We start from the raw sequence: 19,649 nt of genomic DNA, 5'->3' as shown, positions 1-19,649 counted from the left end.
CCTTCCTGGGTGTTTTATTTAAGCCTTCTAAAATTCATTCTCAGTAGCAGTTTAGATGGCCAGAAAAGAAGCCAGAAAGCTACAAACATTCTGCTTTCTCTTCTGCTCAGGGGCCATCCTGCTTAGTCAAAACCTGCCCCAGCTGCAGCCAGTTAGCTTGTGATCTTGATGGCAGGTGGATAACCTTAGTGTCATTCCGGTGACCACACAAAGTTTATTTAGATAAACTCAGGAGTTTATTTGCAGTATAAACAAGGTATGATGAGAACCAACCAACCCCAGCAACCCACCCATTCTGTTTACTTAGCTATTGCCCCTGAAAAACAGAAGAGATGACTAAAACTCAGGCATTCCTTTTCCATTTGGTTTTTAATGAGTCTTCTAATTCAGGAGGCCTTTTTAATCCAATTATGAAACCTTTCCTTGTACTAGCACTCTGCTGTAGTTTTTTGTCTAGCAGAGCCACCCCTCTTCCATTTGAGTTTTTGGACTGTGATGACCCTGATGTCTTTAAAGCCGTTGACATAGCACTGAAGGAATACAACGGAGACAGAGCAACTGGTAATCAATTCGCTCTATACATAGTGACGGAAGCCAAGAGAACTGTAAGTAGACTTTGAAAAAAAAAAAAAAAGTTGGAATTGTTTATGCACTGTGATTCAGGTTATCTCCTTCTCATTCATAAGAGAGCAAGCATGACAGCAAAGTGTCTTCCAAAAACATTTAAAAAAATCAGAGAAATGACTTGCACAGTAAGATACTCGTTACCATGACAAGTAGGGATGTATATTATGTTTTCATCAATAGGACTATGTGTGCTGGTAAATTGCTTATTAATTCAAGGACTAAAGAATAGAAAATTTCTGTCACTAATCCAATTTGTCTTACTAGTCCATTCTGGTTTCTCCTTTCTCTCTTGGGAATTTTATCCCTTTCTATCATTAGTAAGGTTTTCAGCTCAACGGTAAAAACACTTTTACTAAAAAACCTGAACATTATCTTCACTTTGGAAGAGCTGGTACCACATAAAAAGAATGACCTGATAAAATTTGGCAATACTCTGAAAAAATTGTTTGTGAATATTATTTGATTGACACTAGTCCTGAGTCATGGATCTATCTAAAAGGACTAGGTGGTATTTTAGTCAAACGGGGTGACAGCTAAAATTACAGAAGAAAAAAAGAATGAAACATGATCCTTTGCCTGGAGTCCTTCTGTGTAGCATTAATCCAACAAAAGAGTATTTACCTCTGAGAGGCATACACAGATGATATTACCATAATAATGACAAGCATTACTTTACTTGAAAACATTAGCTCTTTTTTTTCTACTGGATTGGATTTTCAGATGTAAAACACAATAAACCCAGTGTGGGAGAGAATATTTTGCACTCCAAAATCACAGACTGAAGTTGACCTCAGAAAGGGGACGTGAATTGCTAAACGCCTTCAGTAAATGACCCACATCTCCTGGCACCCGCTCTCTGGCATCCCTGTTTTCAAACTGGGGAGATTTTAGCATGTAGTGACAAAGACTAAAATGTGGCAAACTTTTATACAATTAATACTAAACAAATGAATAGTTCCACACTCTACACTGAACCACACACATGCTTAACAACAGCTGAACACAAACGTCTTTATATCAGAGCTGTAACGCCACTTGCCTTTTGCTGATGTTCCCAATACTGATGTTTCAATATTTTATCTTAAACAACGTTCTATTTTTAAGAATACATATTTATTGCAATTGTTATTCATCTTTAGTTCTCTAGATAACCATCGTTCCTTTTCTTAAAATATCTGAGGTAGAAATAAATTATTACTTTGAATCATTGATCTATGATGTTATATAAAAAACAGAGAAAAGGAATCTGCAATAGAGATTTCCTCATATTCAATATTCTTTTTCAAAAGAATATAGATTTTACTCATCGTTAGTCTCACAATGTTGAATGCATTAATTAAATAGCTGGTTATTACATATTCATGTACATTCATTATTGATAGGGTAATAAAACATAAAAGCTGACTGGTGAAAGACTGAACCTGCCCCAGTTAAAGGCATAGCTGTGCATAATAATACTGAAATAAACCAACAATAAATAACATACAGAAACAATGTCTATACTCGCTGAGTTGATTTACTGCAGATTTAAAACACTGTAACAGAGAAAAGAATTTGGCTCTTTTTAAGTCCGCATCCCAGATAGTATAATCTGGTGCAGCTCCATAAATGTCAATTTATACCTGCTGAGAATTAAGCCCATTATATTTTTAGAGACCTTTCCATCCTGTTTTACAACCTGCAACCATTATATCAGGTACTTCTACACCTCTTCGTAGTTACAGCAATACACAACAGGAACTGAGAGAACACAGAATACAATTCTGTGTCTACACCAGTGTAAATCCAGCATAGTCCAACCACATCAGCTCTGCTTCAATTTCTTGCTACCACTAAGGCAAGAATTATCATTTAATTCTGCCAGCAGTATCATTTGAGGACAACCAGTGTTAAAGTACAGCAACTGCTTGTGTTTGTGTTTGAAAAGGCGCATCAGCAGAGCATTTTTAGTGGTTGTAAAAGATTAGTAACTTCTGGTTTTATAGCTCCTCTAAAGGGTGAACCACAAACCACGCAGCGTGTTAATGCTACCTGTAGGCACAGGCTCTCTACTCAGTTTATGGCAAGGAGAATGTGCCCCCTACCGATTTACCAACACCAGAAACAGCTTCCACTGGCCACGCCAAATTTTGCTTCACACTTTGTATTTCATCACGCAGTGTTCCTGAGGCTCCCCTCACGAGCAGATCAGCCTTTAATGCTGATAGGCACTGCCAAATATTGTCTCCAGAGCATGTGCCCTCTTCGAGCCTGTCCCCTGAGCAGGCAGGGCAGCGGCAGTGGCCGGCACCACAGAGCAAAGGCAGTGTGGGCACTGCCAGGCTGCCCCAGGGCTGCTGTTGAGCTGTGCGGGAGGAAAGCAGAGACGCACCTGGGAGGAGACCAAGAGCGAGAGAGTCTGGCAGGAGCACAGGCCGAGCTGGTGGTTACACTCACTGTCCAGGCTGCAACCCAAATTTGCTTATTTGGGGTACATTTGACTGTAACACCCAACCAGGCTTGGTACTACAAGTTAAAATGAAGGCAGTTGAACATACCCTATCTATTGTATCACTATATTGTAATTGTAGGTAAGGGCTCAGTGATATAATTAGATAAGTTAATTATTGAACTACTTGAGAAACCTTGCATGGAGACCAGCCGCTAATCTGTAACCGTACTATAAAATATAAGGTAACCAATGGATGGTATTTACCTTTTGAAGCTCTTATCTTTTCACTTGATTTATTACTATGCAAATGATGAGAGGCATATCGGTTTTATCCAGGCAGGTCCTGTCACACAATTCCATGTGAAATATCGAATACAAGAAACCACTTGTCCCACTGAGGAAAACAAACTCTGGCAAGACTGTGATTACAAACCATCGGCAGAGGCTGTAAGTATCTGTGTTCTTTGAAAGTTCTCCGTACAGAAACATCAGCACAATGACCCAGACAGCAATAGAGAATTTAACTTTATCTATGTAGCTTTTGAGAGCTTATAGGACTAAAGGACAGAACATAAATGTTTACAACTCTGAAGTTAACCATTATAATTGTGAGTTTGCCATTATAATCCTACATATGAGCAGAAAGGAACATTTCGGAGCTTCATCCACTACTCTCCTCACAATCAACAAATCTATACCTTTCCCAGTAACAAAGCAGCAGATTAGACATTACTGCAAATGCACATATGAATTTGTTCCCCAAACTCAATTTGTAACTGTCAACTTTGCTCAATAGCTAGAGGAATATATAACACTGTATTTTTCTTCAGTAAGTTTAAGATCAATATTGTCATATGTTTTTGCAGCAAACAGGAGAATGCACAGCTCAAGTTCACATGAATGACGCTGAAAAAACAAGTAATGTTTCCCAAGATTGCAAAATTTTTCCAGGTATGTAACTGTTGGGGGCTGCACTCCACAAGTATGTTGACTAACAGGAGTGGGAAAAATATAATACTGAGACTTTCAAGTATTTTAAAGGTAGGAGTTCCTTATCATTCTATTCTGATATTTACAAAACTTTATATGACAAAATTGTACCTTAATTTTCTCCAAACTAAACCCGACTAAATCAGTTCTATTAAAGTTTACCAAAACAAATACTTAAGCCCAACAAAAAAAACAAAACCAAAAAACCCCCCAAAAAAACAAAACAAAAAAAAACAAAGAAAAAAAAAACAACAAACCAAAACAAAAAAAATTCCATTTACAAAGTAAAATCTAGCAGTGAAGTAATTACATAAAAGAGACTGTGATATCTCTTAGACTTTAACAATAAGCAGTGCTACATTTCCTGCCTATAAGACATTTATATGTGGCTATTATGTTCACATAGTAATTTCCTTTATTAGAAAGAGATCACGTTGTTTTAAAGCTCTGCAACTGAGATTTCTATGTGCCTGGGCCTAGTGTTCCTGTAAGACATACCCAGGCTGGTTTTAAAAATGTCCATCTAGCTGGTAGCAGGGAGCTAGGTGCAAATATTTACCAAGATTTCCAAGGTGTGTGGTGGCTTATCTTTGTTTTTTGTTCCTAGTTATCTCGTTTAAAGCTTAAATGGCTACACCTACAGCCAGTGTCCTTCTAGCAACTGCAGTACACACAAACTCCATGTTCTGCTACTGCATAAACGCGCTTGGTTTAGATGCATTTGTAGGGCAATGGTGACATCTAGTTGCCAGTAAAAGGTGTGTGAATCCCACAGAGAATGCATGGGAAATCTGCATTTGAATCTTTGCTTAGAAAGCTAAAAAAACAACATAAATTAAATGAATCGTTTTCAGCCAAAGAAGCTCATCTCTTGTTACCAAGTTATAGCAACTCTGAAAAAAGAATACACATTTGTTCAGCACTCACGAAAATGCTGAGACCAGAGTCGATATAGAACTGGGTGCACTACCTCCTTTGTGATTACTCCCTAAAAATATGGTCACATTTTTCTGTACCATGCACATATTTGTCATTATTCAATCAATTTAAGTGATGCTAGAAATACAAAGGGCAGACTTTGTACAAGTATCCCTTGGAGAGCTAAGTCAAAACAGCATTACTTACACAGAGATATTCCAGATGTACAGAGGAGCCAAATCCAATCCAAAGCATTCATACAGAAAGAGTGAAACTACAGACCCTGAGTGGTGAGGGATTTCCCCACCATGGCAGGTACCATACTGTTCAGCCTTCTTGGTGGAACTGTTTGATCATATTGACCCTGGACTGGTGTCTGGCTGGTGCAAGCTGGCACAACTCCATTAAAGCCAGTTTATACCAGCTGAGGATCAGGCACACAAATTTTACTGCAGTTCCACAGAGACCACATACTGTCCCACTTCCATTCTCAAGCTCACTGAATCGTGAAATTAATTTATGTACTGAACTATAAAATTAATTTATGAAAATCCAATCCATGATTACTAGAAAGGAAAGAGAGTTAATAGGATTAGTAGTAGGAAACAGAAGTTTGAGCATCCCCGTCAAGCTTGTCTAGCCACAGCCAATCCAGTTGGTTAAGCCTGAGAGTAACACTGGGTGGTAACTGGCAGCCACAGTGATGAGCAGGGGAGTTCAACCAAGACGGCAGGAGAACAGTTCAACCGCGGTCCCTCGGGAGCCCAGTCAGAGCAGCTCACGTGGCTGGGCCAGAACACTCCTGGCAAAGTCCCCACCATGAAACCTGGTGAGGACAGTGAGCAGCTGCGCACAGCGGGTGAGCTGTGAAGGATCTAAAGAACATCTCCTCAGCTGCAGCCTCTGCTGGTTCTTCCCTGACTGACTGAAGGCTGACCCTTCCTTAATGGTGTCAAAACTACACACAAAGTTTTTCAGAGATTTAAGGACTCCTGGACTCACTCCTCTGAATGAAGTTCGCTGCTGAAACCATCCCTGAATCCTAATGTCATGGGTGGCCCCACCACCACAAACCAAAGCACATTTCTAAATACACTGAATGTCTTTGCAGGCCCTGAAACTGAAATGTGGGTTTTGCTGATCACTCCAATTAAAATCAGGAAAGGCTCTTGCTCATTGAACCTTCTCTCTCATTCCCAGATAGGAAAAATTCAAAGCTGAGGCTATTTTACATGAAGCCCTATATGTTTTGGTTTCTTTCTTTTCCAGCTACACCAAAGATAACACTTACTGGGGCTCCATGTCTTGGATGCTTCCATCCTATATCAAGTGACAGTTCAGAAGTGTTAGAAATCCTGAAACAAGCCATTCAAAAGTTTAACAGGCACAGTACTGAATCAGCCCTTTTCAAGCTTGTGGAAACCAAAGAAGCTAAAATACAGGTTTGTGTATGATTTTTCTCTAAATTTTACCAAAAACCACTCCAAACTAGGTACCTTGGTTGTTGTATGTACATGTTTCTGATTTTAAGGTGGCTTATATTTTATAATAAAAGTATACAAAATGCATATAGAGTGTAGACTCTGTAAATAATTTATAAGGAATCATAAACAGATACCTACTGGATTATCAGAGTTGTCAACTTTACAAACTGATAGTGAACATACTTTTTTCTCTATCTGCAGTTGCATCTAATCCATGTTTAGCACCAGTTTATTTGCATTCAGCGCTGACACAAGCATCTTGTGTCATCTCAGATGCTCTCGGGTATTCCATTTGGCGTCTCCATGAAGCTCCAGCAGGAGCAGATCTCTTCTAGGTTCTGTGCCAAAACTGCCAGCCTGCACAAATGTCTCACATACTCTACAGCCTCTCAAACAGCAGCAGGCATCTATGTTTTTGCAATGCAATAGGACTCACGTCAGCAGCTGTTAAACGCTATAGGATGGGTAGACCCCATATAGGAAAACTTGGTAAGAAAACCTCAAAGCCAGTATGTCACTTGCTGAAAGATCTCTGCATGCAAGAATATCTGCTTTGCAAGAAATGACAGCTCAGGTCACAGAAATTTCGTGTCATCTGGTATTTCATGCAACAATTATTTCCCTGTGAAAGGCTCTCCTATGGACTGGTGTGACATTGTTAGATAGTAAAGTTTCTTATTTGGTTTTTAACTAATATATAACCCAACACCAAATACAGACAGTTTTCTTTGAATATGTATGTATTTACTTAGCCAAAAAGCATCTTCCAGTCTCATGTGAATTTGACACATGATTTAATTCAGACTGCCCTCTTTCTATTTATCGATGGCAACGATCCTCTTAGCTGAAAGACAAGCTTGCACATTTAAACCACATGACAAATGCCACAGACTATAATCCAACAGCTGGAAAGAGAACCATCGTGTCACTTCTGGCCAACAGGGACTAGTCAGAGGTCTCCATTTTAACTGAGCTGGGATGGAAAGTTTCTACATTTGATTCCCCTTTTTAATCTAATGCTATAATACCTGACCCAACGCTGTAACATGCAGAGATTTCACGGCTGAGACGCAGGAGCCACAGTGAATGAAACCTAACTGCTTTCTGGAGAGAAAATGCAAAAAAGGTCACAAATCTGGGCAAAACAGTGGGTGGGGGAAGGTAAAGCCCAAGGCAGACACAATTATAGGTGAATGATAAATGCAGGGCACTCAAATAACAAATGATGCTAGCAGTATAAAGTTACATTATTCAGATACTGTTTTACTATGTCCCACGCTCAGGAACATAGGACTTGCCAAGCTGTATTGGTGTAGTCATCCATCTCAACTAGCTTCCCACCACAGGGAGTAATAAGTAACAGATACTTTGGAGGAAAGTGCGAGAAATGAAGCATTACGAGGCTGCAGAGAAGTGGTATCCAAATACAAAGTGCACTTCTAATATATGCATGACTTAGTTTACTTTTTGTATCACAAGGACAAAATTTTTTTTGCTGTCCATGAATATTCTATGGCTCAATGACTGCAACGTGATTCGATGGATGGAAGGCACCAAAAGTAGTCTTGCTTTCTTTGGTAATCACATTTAATCATTTCACTCCCAAGTTTGTATCGGTTTGCATAATGTATCTCTTAAATATCTGTTCCAGGTGGTAGCTGGATGGAATTACGTAATTAAATATGAAATTGAGGAGACAAATTGCTCCAAAGACCAATTCCAAGATCTAACTCCAGAATGCAAAACCACTTCTAGAGGTGTAAGTATCCTTCAAAATCTGTTTGTCAAGAAAGTATCATAATACCAAATAATAATTGAGCTCTGACTCAAGAAAACATTTATAGTCTTACTTCGCTTTGTGAATAAAGTTTAAATCCAGGCTTACAGATAACTATCTATTTAGGCAATTAGAACATCCATGCCTTCTCATGAATTGGAGACTGAGATGATCACTGAAATGTTTACAGGTTATAGAATGTAAGCAGCCTTGCACAAATAATAAATCCCTTGAGAAGTTGCTATCCAGATGTTCAAAGAGTTACTCAGGTACAACCCAAAAAGTTATAATTAAAATTAGCACCATTTTTCCAGCTTAAGACATATTTTCTAAGAAGAGTAAGTAGCTGAATTATTACTTAACCTCTACCATAGTCCAAATAAGAGAGCTTCAAAGTAGATTTATTAACAAACATACATACTCCAGCTAAACAGTCCTGCAAAAAACAGGTACTTGCTCTACTTCTCTAACCTGGAACAGAATTAAGTGTAACAAAAATAGAGGGTTGCTCTCTTAACCAATATCCCTGAACCAGCTCACCATGGGGTCAGACAAATGCATCTGCAAATACAAGGTAGAGGGCAGAACGGTGGTGGTGAATGGGAGGGAACCACAGGAGTCCTGACTCACATCTGTTCAGCTGTTGTGGAAGTACAGCATTGAGTGTTAAATAATAGGAGAGTGAGAATCAGACTATCTGAAGCAAATCGCCCCATTGCTCGCACTTGTCCTTAAATCTTAAGCAAGTTACTGAACCTGCTTGAGTCTGAGTTTCCCAATCTGTCACCCAGAGGTAAGAACTTCTGTCCACCTCACGCGCTCCAGGAATGCTCCCTCATTCGCGCGCTGCTTTGATCACGCGGGGTTTGTGGGGCTCGATCTTTTATCACTTATCCCCTAAACTGTTAAGCAGCCTTGCTAATATTTACATTTCTCATTGACAGATATTATTATAATACAATATCCCAAGAATATTCCATAACTTGGAATGACCAAATTCCATCCAAGTTGTTTCATACCTATATTCAGCTCTGTACTATTCATTTTGAAATGGGAGAACCAGAATTACAACCTATATTCAACACATATGTGAGCCACAGAGCTATAGTGGGATAATAAGCCTTGACATGATTTGTAATTATTTTTTCTAAACCGCTACTAACCAGAATTTCTATGGATGATGTCTTCCTTCTTACTTGATAGTTTCCTTTAGCATCTTTGACAAGGGACTGCACTGAAACCTTTTTGAAAATCTACGTACACATTATCAACAGGTCTCTTTACCCATTTTTTGTTGATGCTTTTGAAGAACTTTGACAAATCCGCAAAATATAACTTCTGTTTACAATAAAACCTTTGATCTCTCCTTGATGTATTTATGACCCCTATTTCTTTCCTTATTACCATTCCAAATCTCTTGAATATTACAGACATCGGTTTTATGGCTCTATAACCTTTTTGAAAAAAGAACAGGCTAAACATCTGCTTTCTTACAGCCCTAAGATATCAAGGCAATTTTACACAAGTCATTTACCACAATTCCTTTAGAACACCTGAGTAAATACAAGAAGCTCAGTAATGTTTGATTTGTTAATTGCATAATCTTCTTTTTAGTCTTTACAGTTTGAGACAGAAATTCCAGTGAGTTTTCCATAAAATAGGATTCTGGCTCGTAAACCTCCTCATTTCCTTCTGTAATGAACACACACAAATAGTTCATTTAGCTTCTCTTTTATGGTTTTATTTTCTCTGAGTGGTCCTTTTGAACCTTGATCATTTATTTGCTCTGCAGGCTGCCTGTCAGGCTTCTTGCTCCCAGAAGGAGGGAGGGAAGAAGCGAGGAATTATTAGTCATATTAGTCACATGCTTGACTTATTCTGTAGGAGGAAGGTATTAGGATGTGAGCTTGTTCATTATTTCTAAATACTAAGGAGCTGTTTTGGGTTCTTTACTCCAGCGTATAGGTAAATGTGATGCCAAAGCTTATCAAAATCTTCAGGCACAGATCGTAGATGTTGCAAGCCAATGCAAGCTTCCAGGTATGTAATAGGCACTACCAATTTTAAAAGTTCTGTGATTTCAGTGTTCTTTTTAACAATTATTTTTAAAAAGACCAAAAAAAAACCTCAAGAGACAAAACCAGATAATAACAAGAGAAACTAATTTGTATACTGCCCTGTTTCTTTGACATGGAGCTGGTTGCTGACTTTCATTTGGAGATTAACAGATACAAACTCAAAGAGTATAACTGTCCTACAAAAATGAATTCCTTTTCTACCACAAATGACAAGCAAGTTAATATCATGTTGTTTAAATAAGTAAATTCTTCTAACTTTCCAAAGAGCTCCAATGTTTCCTTTTGAAAGGCAAAGGAACTGAGGACACAATTTGTCCACAATTGGTAATTCACCTATTGCCACTATCATCTTTTATTTCATATTTTATTTCATATTGCATAGTTATATTTGATATGTTAGAGGCTTATTTTTTTTCCCAGTAAATAAATTACTTAGAATGTATAAGTTCATTACAGTCAAACAGTCACGGCTCCAGAGCTTTAGAGCAGGGAGTACAGTGCTACTCTGTGTAGTAAGTGCTATATTCTCACCCATTCAGACTTGTTTTTCTTCAAGAAATTATAATGATATTCTTCACCACACTCATTCATCGCCAATAACATGCACCTCTTGTGTCACCCCATTCAGGTCCTTCCCATATGTGTAGAAGTTCCTCCTCTTTATTTGCCAGCTACCTGCAATTGGTACACAAAATTCTTGTTTCTATGAGAAAACTGTTATTAAGTGTCCAATGCTACAGTAGGTGCTGATGCAGTGCTCTTTTAAATAACCAAGATATGATAATGCTGATCATATAAAACTCAAAGATATTTTGGTTTCATCTGACAGACCCAAATACGAAGCTTTCCGCAAGGCAGGGGTTTATAACTCTTTTTCCCAGCCTATATCTACATTCAATCTTTTGTTCCTTAGATCTGAAATCTGTTGGTTTCTTTCAGTTGAAGAGACAGTAAATCCTGACATTAGCACTGGTTGTATGAAGAGTATCCCGACAGACAGCCCAGAACTGAAGGAACTCCTGAAGGTTTCTATGGAGAAGTATAATTCGGAAAGCAATGATGACTACTACTATAAAAGTGGATACATAGAAGCAGCGACAGTTCAGGTTGGGATATACCACAGAAATGAGGAACACACATCGCAGTGTCATTGGTCTGAGCTGAATGTTAGCTGAAGTTTGTATCTAGATTTGAAATACGTTTTTTTTCTCCAAGTGTTGATACACATGGTAACTGAAATATCCATGCAATTTTTCTTCCAAAATTTTATCCATCTTGGCTTGCATTCAAAAGTTATTTAAAAATCTGCCATATATTTTTTTTTAATTTCTGTTAGAACGTTATTTTAAAAGCATACTTTTAAAAGCATACTTAGGGTATCTGATTTCTGTATATCTACACCCCTTTTTACCAGCCTTTGTAACAAACCTTAGACTTTTAAAGTAGAAAAGTAGAAACCACCCACTTGATCCAGCACACCAATACTCTGTATGTTATTTTAGGCACTGTCCACCCTACAGTAGCTGTAAACTCCAAGAAATGGGGCTTCCCAATTTCCCTTAGAAATCTGTTAATTTATATACGTATTCTGCTGCTAATAATTCTCCAGCTATATTCACAAGAGAACATCTGCGCATAACTTAAGATACACAGATAAATACAGCTGGATAAAGAACTAGGAATTAAGAGGATAATGCATTTGCCTTGTTTCCTGTCCCAACATATCAAAACAGAGGTTTAGGATAGAATTGAAAATAAGACAGTGGAGTAGTTCAGAAAATACTTTGTCAACAACTTCTGAGCACAAGTGGTAGCCTTGGAGAAAGCACTAAAAGCACACCAGAGTTTTTCTGAATATCTCACGTTATCTCACTAATAATTTTTCTTGTTTTAAACCTTTTTTTCTTCTTTCAAATGTTTTTCTTCTTTCTCATTTTTCATATCAAGATTGATATTAGCCTGCATACATTTTTAAAACAGACTTAAAAGAGCCAGAATTTTGTGTTTTGCCTGCTGTCTCTGAAGCAAGATATATTATCCTGGGCTATGTAAAAAATACTTAGAGAACTTGTACCAGGCACATTCATGAACCCATGCAGTCTCTCTCCTTAATGCATTTGGCAAATATGTCCATTTTCAACTGAGCCTGTTCATCACACACTTCATTTTATTCACGTTCCAGTTTTCTTACATCATATCTGGCTCTCTACAGCAGTGTCTCTAATGATTTCATTTGTTATTAATGAAATCACTACAGGCATCCAATAAAACAAAGCCAAAACTGTGGGCCTGACATGATTCTGACCCTTCTGTTTCTTTCAGTTTCAATGCTAGAGTTTTTGAGAATGGGAAATGGAGTTAGGCTTGCTGCCATATATTTTAATATTGTTCTTAATATGTTGTCCCAGTCATGAGGACTTGTAGAATATAAGTAGTATAAGCTGGTAGAAAAACATCTTTCCATGAACCCTTTTCAATACACCTTTACCACAGAAAGTGTTCTTGCTAATTTTTTCAGGTGGTCGCAGGAAAAATCTACCATTTAGTATTTGCAGTCCAGAAGACAAACTGCTCAAAGAAAGAGTTTGAAAAACTTGATGAAGACTGTGAAGCCACATTAGACAGCGTAAGTAATGATGATGTTGCCCAATGTAATGTTCCTAATGGGCAAATTCATTTGCAACAGAAATTGTAAACACTTAAGTCACATCCTGAGTTCTGTTACCTCTATTAGTAAACTTTTGTTTCAACAAGGGCACCTTTCACTGTTTGTAACCCAAGCCAGTGACAATGGCAGTAAAACATGAAGCTTAAACTGAGTCACTCCAACTGCAGGATTAGTGCTCACTGCAGAGCCAAAGGGACTTCCTTCTGATAATGATGAATCAAAGAAAGGAGGAGAAGAGGTTGCTGTGAAACAAAATAGCTGCAATACTCCTGGCTCTGCACTTGCAGCTAAGGAAAATGTGAGATTGGAGCGTTACTGGTGTGCAGAGAAATGGTGTTTCTGAAGTACATGCTGCTGATACCAGGAAAATGTGTTCCAGACACTGGGAAATAATGCTGATGGTGCCAGAAACCATTGGCAAGGAAGCTGGTTGGGAAATGGAGGTTTTATTTCCCGTCTCTTTTCCCACCATATGAACGGTGCTTACCTGTGAGATTTTAAAATGTTAGCAGAGCAGGCAATAAATAGGAAAAAAAAAAAAGAAGCCTTTCTATCTGTTTCCCAATTTTAAGTCCAACAAATACCATCAACAAACAATATTTGTTAGGAATATCATAAATATTAAACAGTGCTCCAAAAGTGCTGGACGTGAAAAAAACATTTTTTCAAGATCCAATCTCCAATCCAAAGTTGAATTACAGTGTTCACATAGACATACTATAGCCTCAAACAGCTAAACAGTGATGTGTCCCAATACAGAAGTCTCCATCACTAAAATGGATTTAATAAATACTTGGGTAAAGTTCCAGCTATATTTGTATTTAAAAGTATTATCAGAAAATCATATTTTTTCACACACAGCTCTCTTCCTTTGTGTCTGATGTTTCATTGCCTTAATGTGTTGATTTCTGTTTTGTCACCAGGCACCATTGTCATGTAAAGCACAAATTCACGTGATCCCATGGGAGAATAAAATCCTTCCCCAGGTTAACTGCTCTACAGAACGATCAGCGGTATGATTCCTCTTCATTACCCATCATCATAAGTAGAGCACAGAACAAAGGCAGTCACTAAATTCTTTATCCATTCCAAATTATCCCATATTTTGTACCAAAAATAAAGGAACACACAGTTCTTTTAACAAGCTCAGGAATGCCACATTCCTCCCTCCCACCCTCTAACCTCAGCAGCTTGTCACCGCCACACCAGTTTCGCTGCAAGGTCAGACAGTGGACAACCTGATGAGTCCGGGAATACAAAGGCAACAGGACACAGAGAACATTCTGCCTGTTGAACATTCCGCCCTTCGTATTATCAGCTAAGCTTCCAAGTATCAAGCCCCATCAGCTCCTTTGAATTTAAATCCAAATATTGAGACAAAAGTGTATTTGGCAATGCAATAATTATACTCTACAGACTTCAAAAGCATCTGAAAATCTTTTCGTATTAGTAGGCAGATCTCCTGCCATGAGATGTCAATTTCTGCAGGAAGATCTTTTGGTTTCTTTCCTGCCCAGCTCTGAACTAGCCCTGATCATGGGGCAGTTTGAAAATTTCAGAATGGAATATAAATCTTTTTATTATCAGTTCTGATGATTGCACGTTTTTTAATAAATGCATGGACTCCCATGAAGAAGGAAGATACACTGAATAAAGCTAAATCCATTAACCTGCATTCATAATCAATAACTTCACTGTGCTCCGCACCTTCATAACTACCTATCCATTCATTATGTATTAACTAATAAATGTGTCTCCTCTGTTTTTGCTACAATGTTGTATTCACATCAACTTTCAAATTTAGCTCCATCCCAAACAACTCTGATTGGCAGATAGATAATGATCAGATGCTTTGGTGGACAGAAATGAACCCCATGTTGGATATTGACTGTACACCATGAATTCAGCCTATGTCTTCCCATTGCATAGTGATGAGGAAACAGAGATTAGTCAATAACAAGTGAATGTTTCGTATTATCGGCTTAAACCTACATCTGTTATTTCTAAGCAGTCTTATGAAATACATATATATGCAAATCAAGGAACAAAAAATTGAATAGTTATATTTCATGTAACAAAATGACCAATATCTTTTGTATATTCAGGTATTGAGACTACTCAGAGATGTGTTGGCCTTTAGCATAAATATGTTTTATACTTCATAGTGTTATACTCTAACAAGCACGGGGACATTTAGTCCTAGAAATCAACTGCATTGTGTATAAATGAAAACCAGTACACGTTTTCCTCCCTATAGTATCGCTCCCATGCTAAACTGGCAGAATTTCAGTGATATATAAATTGTTCTTTTAACATATAACTGCTAAAACACTCTGGAGTTATTTGGGAGGATGTTTATGTTTCTGTGCTTATCATAGAAAAGATAATTATTCAGTTTACTTTCGAAATCTGATAGCATATTTTTGCTAAATGACTTGTATTGCAATGAGCTAACTTCCGAATTTCCCAAATCTGAAGCTATTGTCCTTGTTCATGTAACAAATATGGCTACTATTGCAATGTTTTTTAGGCTGTACTTCTAAGAAGGCCTCCTGGATTCACACCTTTCCGAAGCCTTGCTGCGCTACGCCAGCCAGACAAAATTTCATGCTCTGATCAAAACGAAGAAGAAATGCAAAGACCTGGCGAAGAAATGCAACAAGATGGTGTACAGGAACCAGAAGGTGAAGGGGAACCTGAGCATAAACATGGGCCTGGACACGGACACGGGCCTGGACACGGGCCTGGACACGGACACGGGCCTGGACACGGACAAGGACATGGGCCTGGACACGGACACGGGCCTGGACACGGACACGGACAAGGACATGGGCCTGGACACGGACACGGGCCTGGACACGGACACGGGCCTGGACACGGACACGGACAAGGACATGGGCCTGGACACGGACACGGGCCTGGACACGGGCCTGGACACGGACACGGACAAGGACATGGGCCTGGACACGGACACGGGCCTGGACACGGACACGGGCCTGGACACGGGCCTGGACACGGGCCTGGACACGGACACGGGCCTGGACATGGGCCTGGACACGGGCCTGGACATAAAAAGGATCATGAGTCTGACGAAAGGCATAGGCATGAAATTGGTTGTGGGCACAAAACTGGCCACAAGTGTGGGCATAAAAAACACAGCAAAAATGATAAACATAAGCATCCAAAACCCGAATCTTCTGAGGAGTCTGATGAAAGGGTTTTAAACCAAAGTGAAACCCTCCCATCATCCAGTGCTAAGACAGCATCACAGCTGGTTAATCCAGGGGCTGCAGTGAAGGAAACCAGTTCACCTGCAGAACCAGTAATTCTTCCTGATACTTCTTTCTCTAATGGGTCACCAGATCATCCAGAATCTCCTCTCCCCAAATGTCCTGGAAAACCATGGAAACAAGCCATGGACCTTCCAGCTCCTTCCAGCTTTCCCAGAGAATTCACAAATGAGGATCTCTTGCCTTTTGCGGTAGAAAACATCAATCCAGCAACAGAAAACTCAACACCTCCCCAAACCAAAGAAAGAGATCTTGATCTCTCAGATGCTTTACTATAATTCAAACACTGTAGGATCCTTGTCAGAAATTAAACATAGAAAAATAATAAAAATACTACATTTTGAAATGTATCAAATGTGAAGAGGCAAAAGCTCCTATTCAGTTAGCTAAAATACTCAAGTAGGTCATCAGCACTTCTGGGGACTTAAGATCACAAGGCAATACTCTGTATTTGCATATATTTGCAAAGATGTAAATCAGGCAATGGCACCAATGATTCAGAACCAGCCTAGTAAAGGGACCAGGCAAGTCAATAGACTTCTGCTGCAGAAGCTAAAATTTTCTCTCATGTGCCTCAAGTTGCTATAAGCACAAAATGAATCACTTCATCAAATCTCACTGTATTATGTTTTAAAAAAAAAAAAGGCACAAAGAATTTCACAGATTACATGATGAATCTCAGCCAAATATGGGTAAAACAAAAGGAAGCAGATATAGAGCAAGGATTCCTTTCTTAGATATCTGAAATAATATTTCTCTAATTTACTGGAGTGAATCTTTCAGAGAACAAAACAAAATAAATATGTTTTACCTGTCAGTTTCTTTAAACAAACGAGTATTACCACCAGTCTGTCACTGCCAGGCTGTTCTGATGAATGAGATAACAGGGACAGCTGAGAGAATCCTAAATAAAGCAGCTTTATTATTTCCTACAGATATTATGTTAGCTACATGGTAAAGGTGGATGATTGACAGATTTTCATGTGGCAGATGTGCACAAATATTACAGATCAGACGACAAAATTGCAAACACTTGAATTACCTAAAATTCATCTGCCTTCTCCTATTACTAAATTGTGCATTAAAAGACTGGACAGAACTTTCTATTCTGGGTATCTATCAAATGTTGAGGTTTTAGTGGGATACTTTAGCTAAAAAGCACAAAATCTTTCTCGCAAATTAAATGTTTTCCCACTGTGTGGACCTAATAAGTCATTCAGCTGAAAAAACACCCAGCAATAAATAAATATTGTAATGCCAGATCAGTTCACCAGTTTGAAACACTATTTGTCCTATAAAAGGTTACTGAAAGGGTAAGGTGCTACAAAAGGTAATGCTTCAACGATTCTGTTGTAAAAGACCACATTGCTTTAAACCACAGTATAAGTATCCTCTAACACAGCTGCAAAGACAGAAAGGATATTCTCTGAAATTGTTCATCCTGGCTGCTGGGATTGCTGTGGCACCAAGACTGTACACTCAGGAGGTGGGAATGTGTCCTTTTGTGTACTATGCATCCTCTGCCATCAACCCAAGGGTGAGGAAGAACTAGATAGAGGAAGAAACAGGTGGATCAACATGATCAGGAGGTCTTGGCACAAAAGACAAGACAGCTACAAGGAAAGGTCAAAAGACACAGAAGTGGAAAGGACAGAGGCAGAGTGGAATAATATGGACAGTGTGAACAGCAACTTCGTGGCAAAAGTGGAAACAGTGAATGGGATGGAGAAGTGAGATGGTGATGTGGGAGAGGTAGCACGGCCAAGCAGCAAAAAAAGGACAGGAACTGGAGAGGGGAGGTAAGAGTAAAACCAAAAAGCAGAAGGCCTGTGCAGAAGAGTCTCTCCAATCAAGACAGGACAGTCACCTACACTTCACAGTACTGAACTCATATTTCCTGAATCTAAACATTCCCTGGTGGCACCAGCACAACTCCCCTCCCCAGCGCCTGGTTCCTGCAGGTGGAACAACCTTCTGTGCCCAGTTACTGCCCCAGCTCACAAGGTAGGTGACCGCACTGCAATCAAAAGAACTCAGCCCATTAGACAATTCATGTCAAGATAGAATCACTAGGATTTTACATGTGCAACCTCTTCATTTTTTCTAATTGCATGAAAAGCTACATTAAAATGGTATTTTAAGAGTCATGAAGTCCAAAATTAGAAAATGTCTTTGTGAATATAAATTCCACCTGGTTATGTATATCTAAACATTTTAAACACAGTGTGATTGGCTGCCATTTAGGCATATATCAGATAGATAAACAGATAGATAATTATCTCTCATGACTGGTGATATTTAATCAAAACCACTGTACTTCCTTTCTTTATGAAAACAAAGTTACCAATCTTTAAGAAATCGTGCAACTTAGCTGGAGCCTCGTTTTAAGGAAAGATATAAAAATAGTAACTCCAGAATCTATCACTAATCAAATCCTGCATTTTTTTCTTCCTTTTCTCTCTTTGCAGGATAAAATGCAAAGTCTATCTTTTCTTTTTAGCACATGACAAGAGCTAAAAATTTACATTTACATTTACAAAGCAAGGCAAAGGAAAGCCTTGAGAGTTACCTTGAGTTGTTTGCTTCTTTTCTTTTTTTCTTTTTTTTTTTTTTCCTCTCTGAATATTGACCAGTATGATTTTGGCTATAATTGGAAATTCTTTCTGTATGCTGTATTATTAAAAGGAGTATAAGCTCAAACCAGTTTCTTCTTTAAGTTACTGTAGCAATTTAAGTAATTCATACAAAATTGCAATAAAAGAAATAAAGATGTAAAGATGAGAAAAACAAAGTTTTCTTCCTATCTCTGATCTCCCTCATCTGAATGAAAAGATACTCACACCCTTGACATATTCTCCCTACAGAGCAAACATACATGACCACAAGTAGTGGGACAGACTGAGTGGTCAGAGCAGGGAAATAAGAGGCAAAACTCCTAGATTCCAGACTGCCTTGAATTTACCACGTGCTATAGTGATGATGTGATATTTCATTAATGTTTAGTGAAAAGACGACAATTTTGACTTCGTGTTTTTATAATGTGCAAAAATAATTACTTTAAAAAAAATCATTCTGGAATAAAAATCAAAGTGCTCCAGTCTAAAAATTTTGAAACAGAATGTTCTGATATTTTTAGAATGGAGCATTTCAATTTCTCATTGACGTGTTCCCACGAAGCTCTAATTATAATGAAACAGTAGTATCCGAAGAAAAAATATGCTGTCAGAAAACTACTGACCAGGCCCATTTCTGATCTGCTGCTGAAGAGCTCTGTAGAACTCCCAGTTTCTCTATCGCTGGAACGACGCTGGAGCTCTCTGCCCTGTGCACTGCGGCCCTTTGCGAGCACTTCTCTGCTTGGCCAGCGGATGGCAGATCTTTTGCCA

General features: G+C 38.6%; 1 protein-coding gene across 1 annotated transcript; it reads left to right on the top strand.

The window, feature by feature from the left end:
- The first annotated feature begins 410 nt into the window (after positions 1-410).
- Positions 411-17,398, top strand: KNG1 (kininogen 1). Its single transcript, XM_065640329.1, has 11 exons — positions 411-605; positions 3,395-3,505; positions 3,925-4,009; positions 6,236-6,408; positions 8,102-8,209; positions 10,186-10,267; positions 11,245-11,411; positions 12,824-12,931; positions 13,897-13,986; positions 15,504-15,744; positions 16,045-17,398. Exons 1-11 carry the CDS (start codon positions 411-413, stop codon positions 16,539-16,541), a joined length of 1,857 nt encoding a protein of 618 aa, XP_065496401.1. The 3' UTR covers positions 16,542-17,398.
- Positions 17,399-19,649: the final 2,251 nt, after the last annotated feature.

Source organism: Caloenas nicobarica, chromosome 8 (assembly GCF_036013445.1).
Source record: "Caloenas nicobarica isolate bCalNic1 chromosome 8, bCalNic1.hap1, whole genome shotgun sequence".
Lineage (NCBI taxonomy): Eukaryota > Metazoa > Chordata > Aves > Columbiformes > Columbidae > Caloenas > Caloenas nicobarica.
This window is presented reverse-complemented; position numbering and strand designations above follow the sequence as displayed.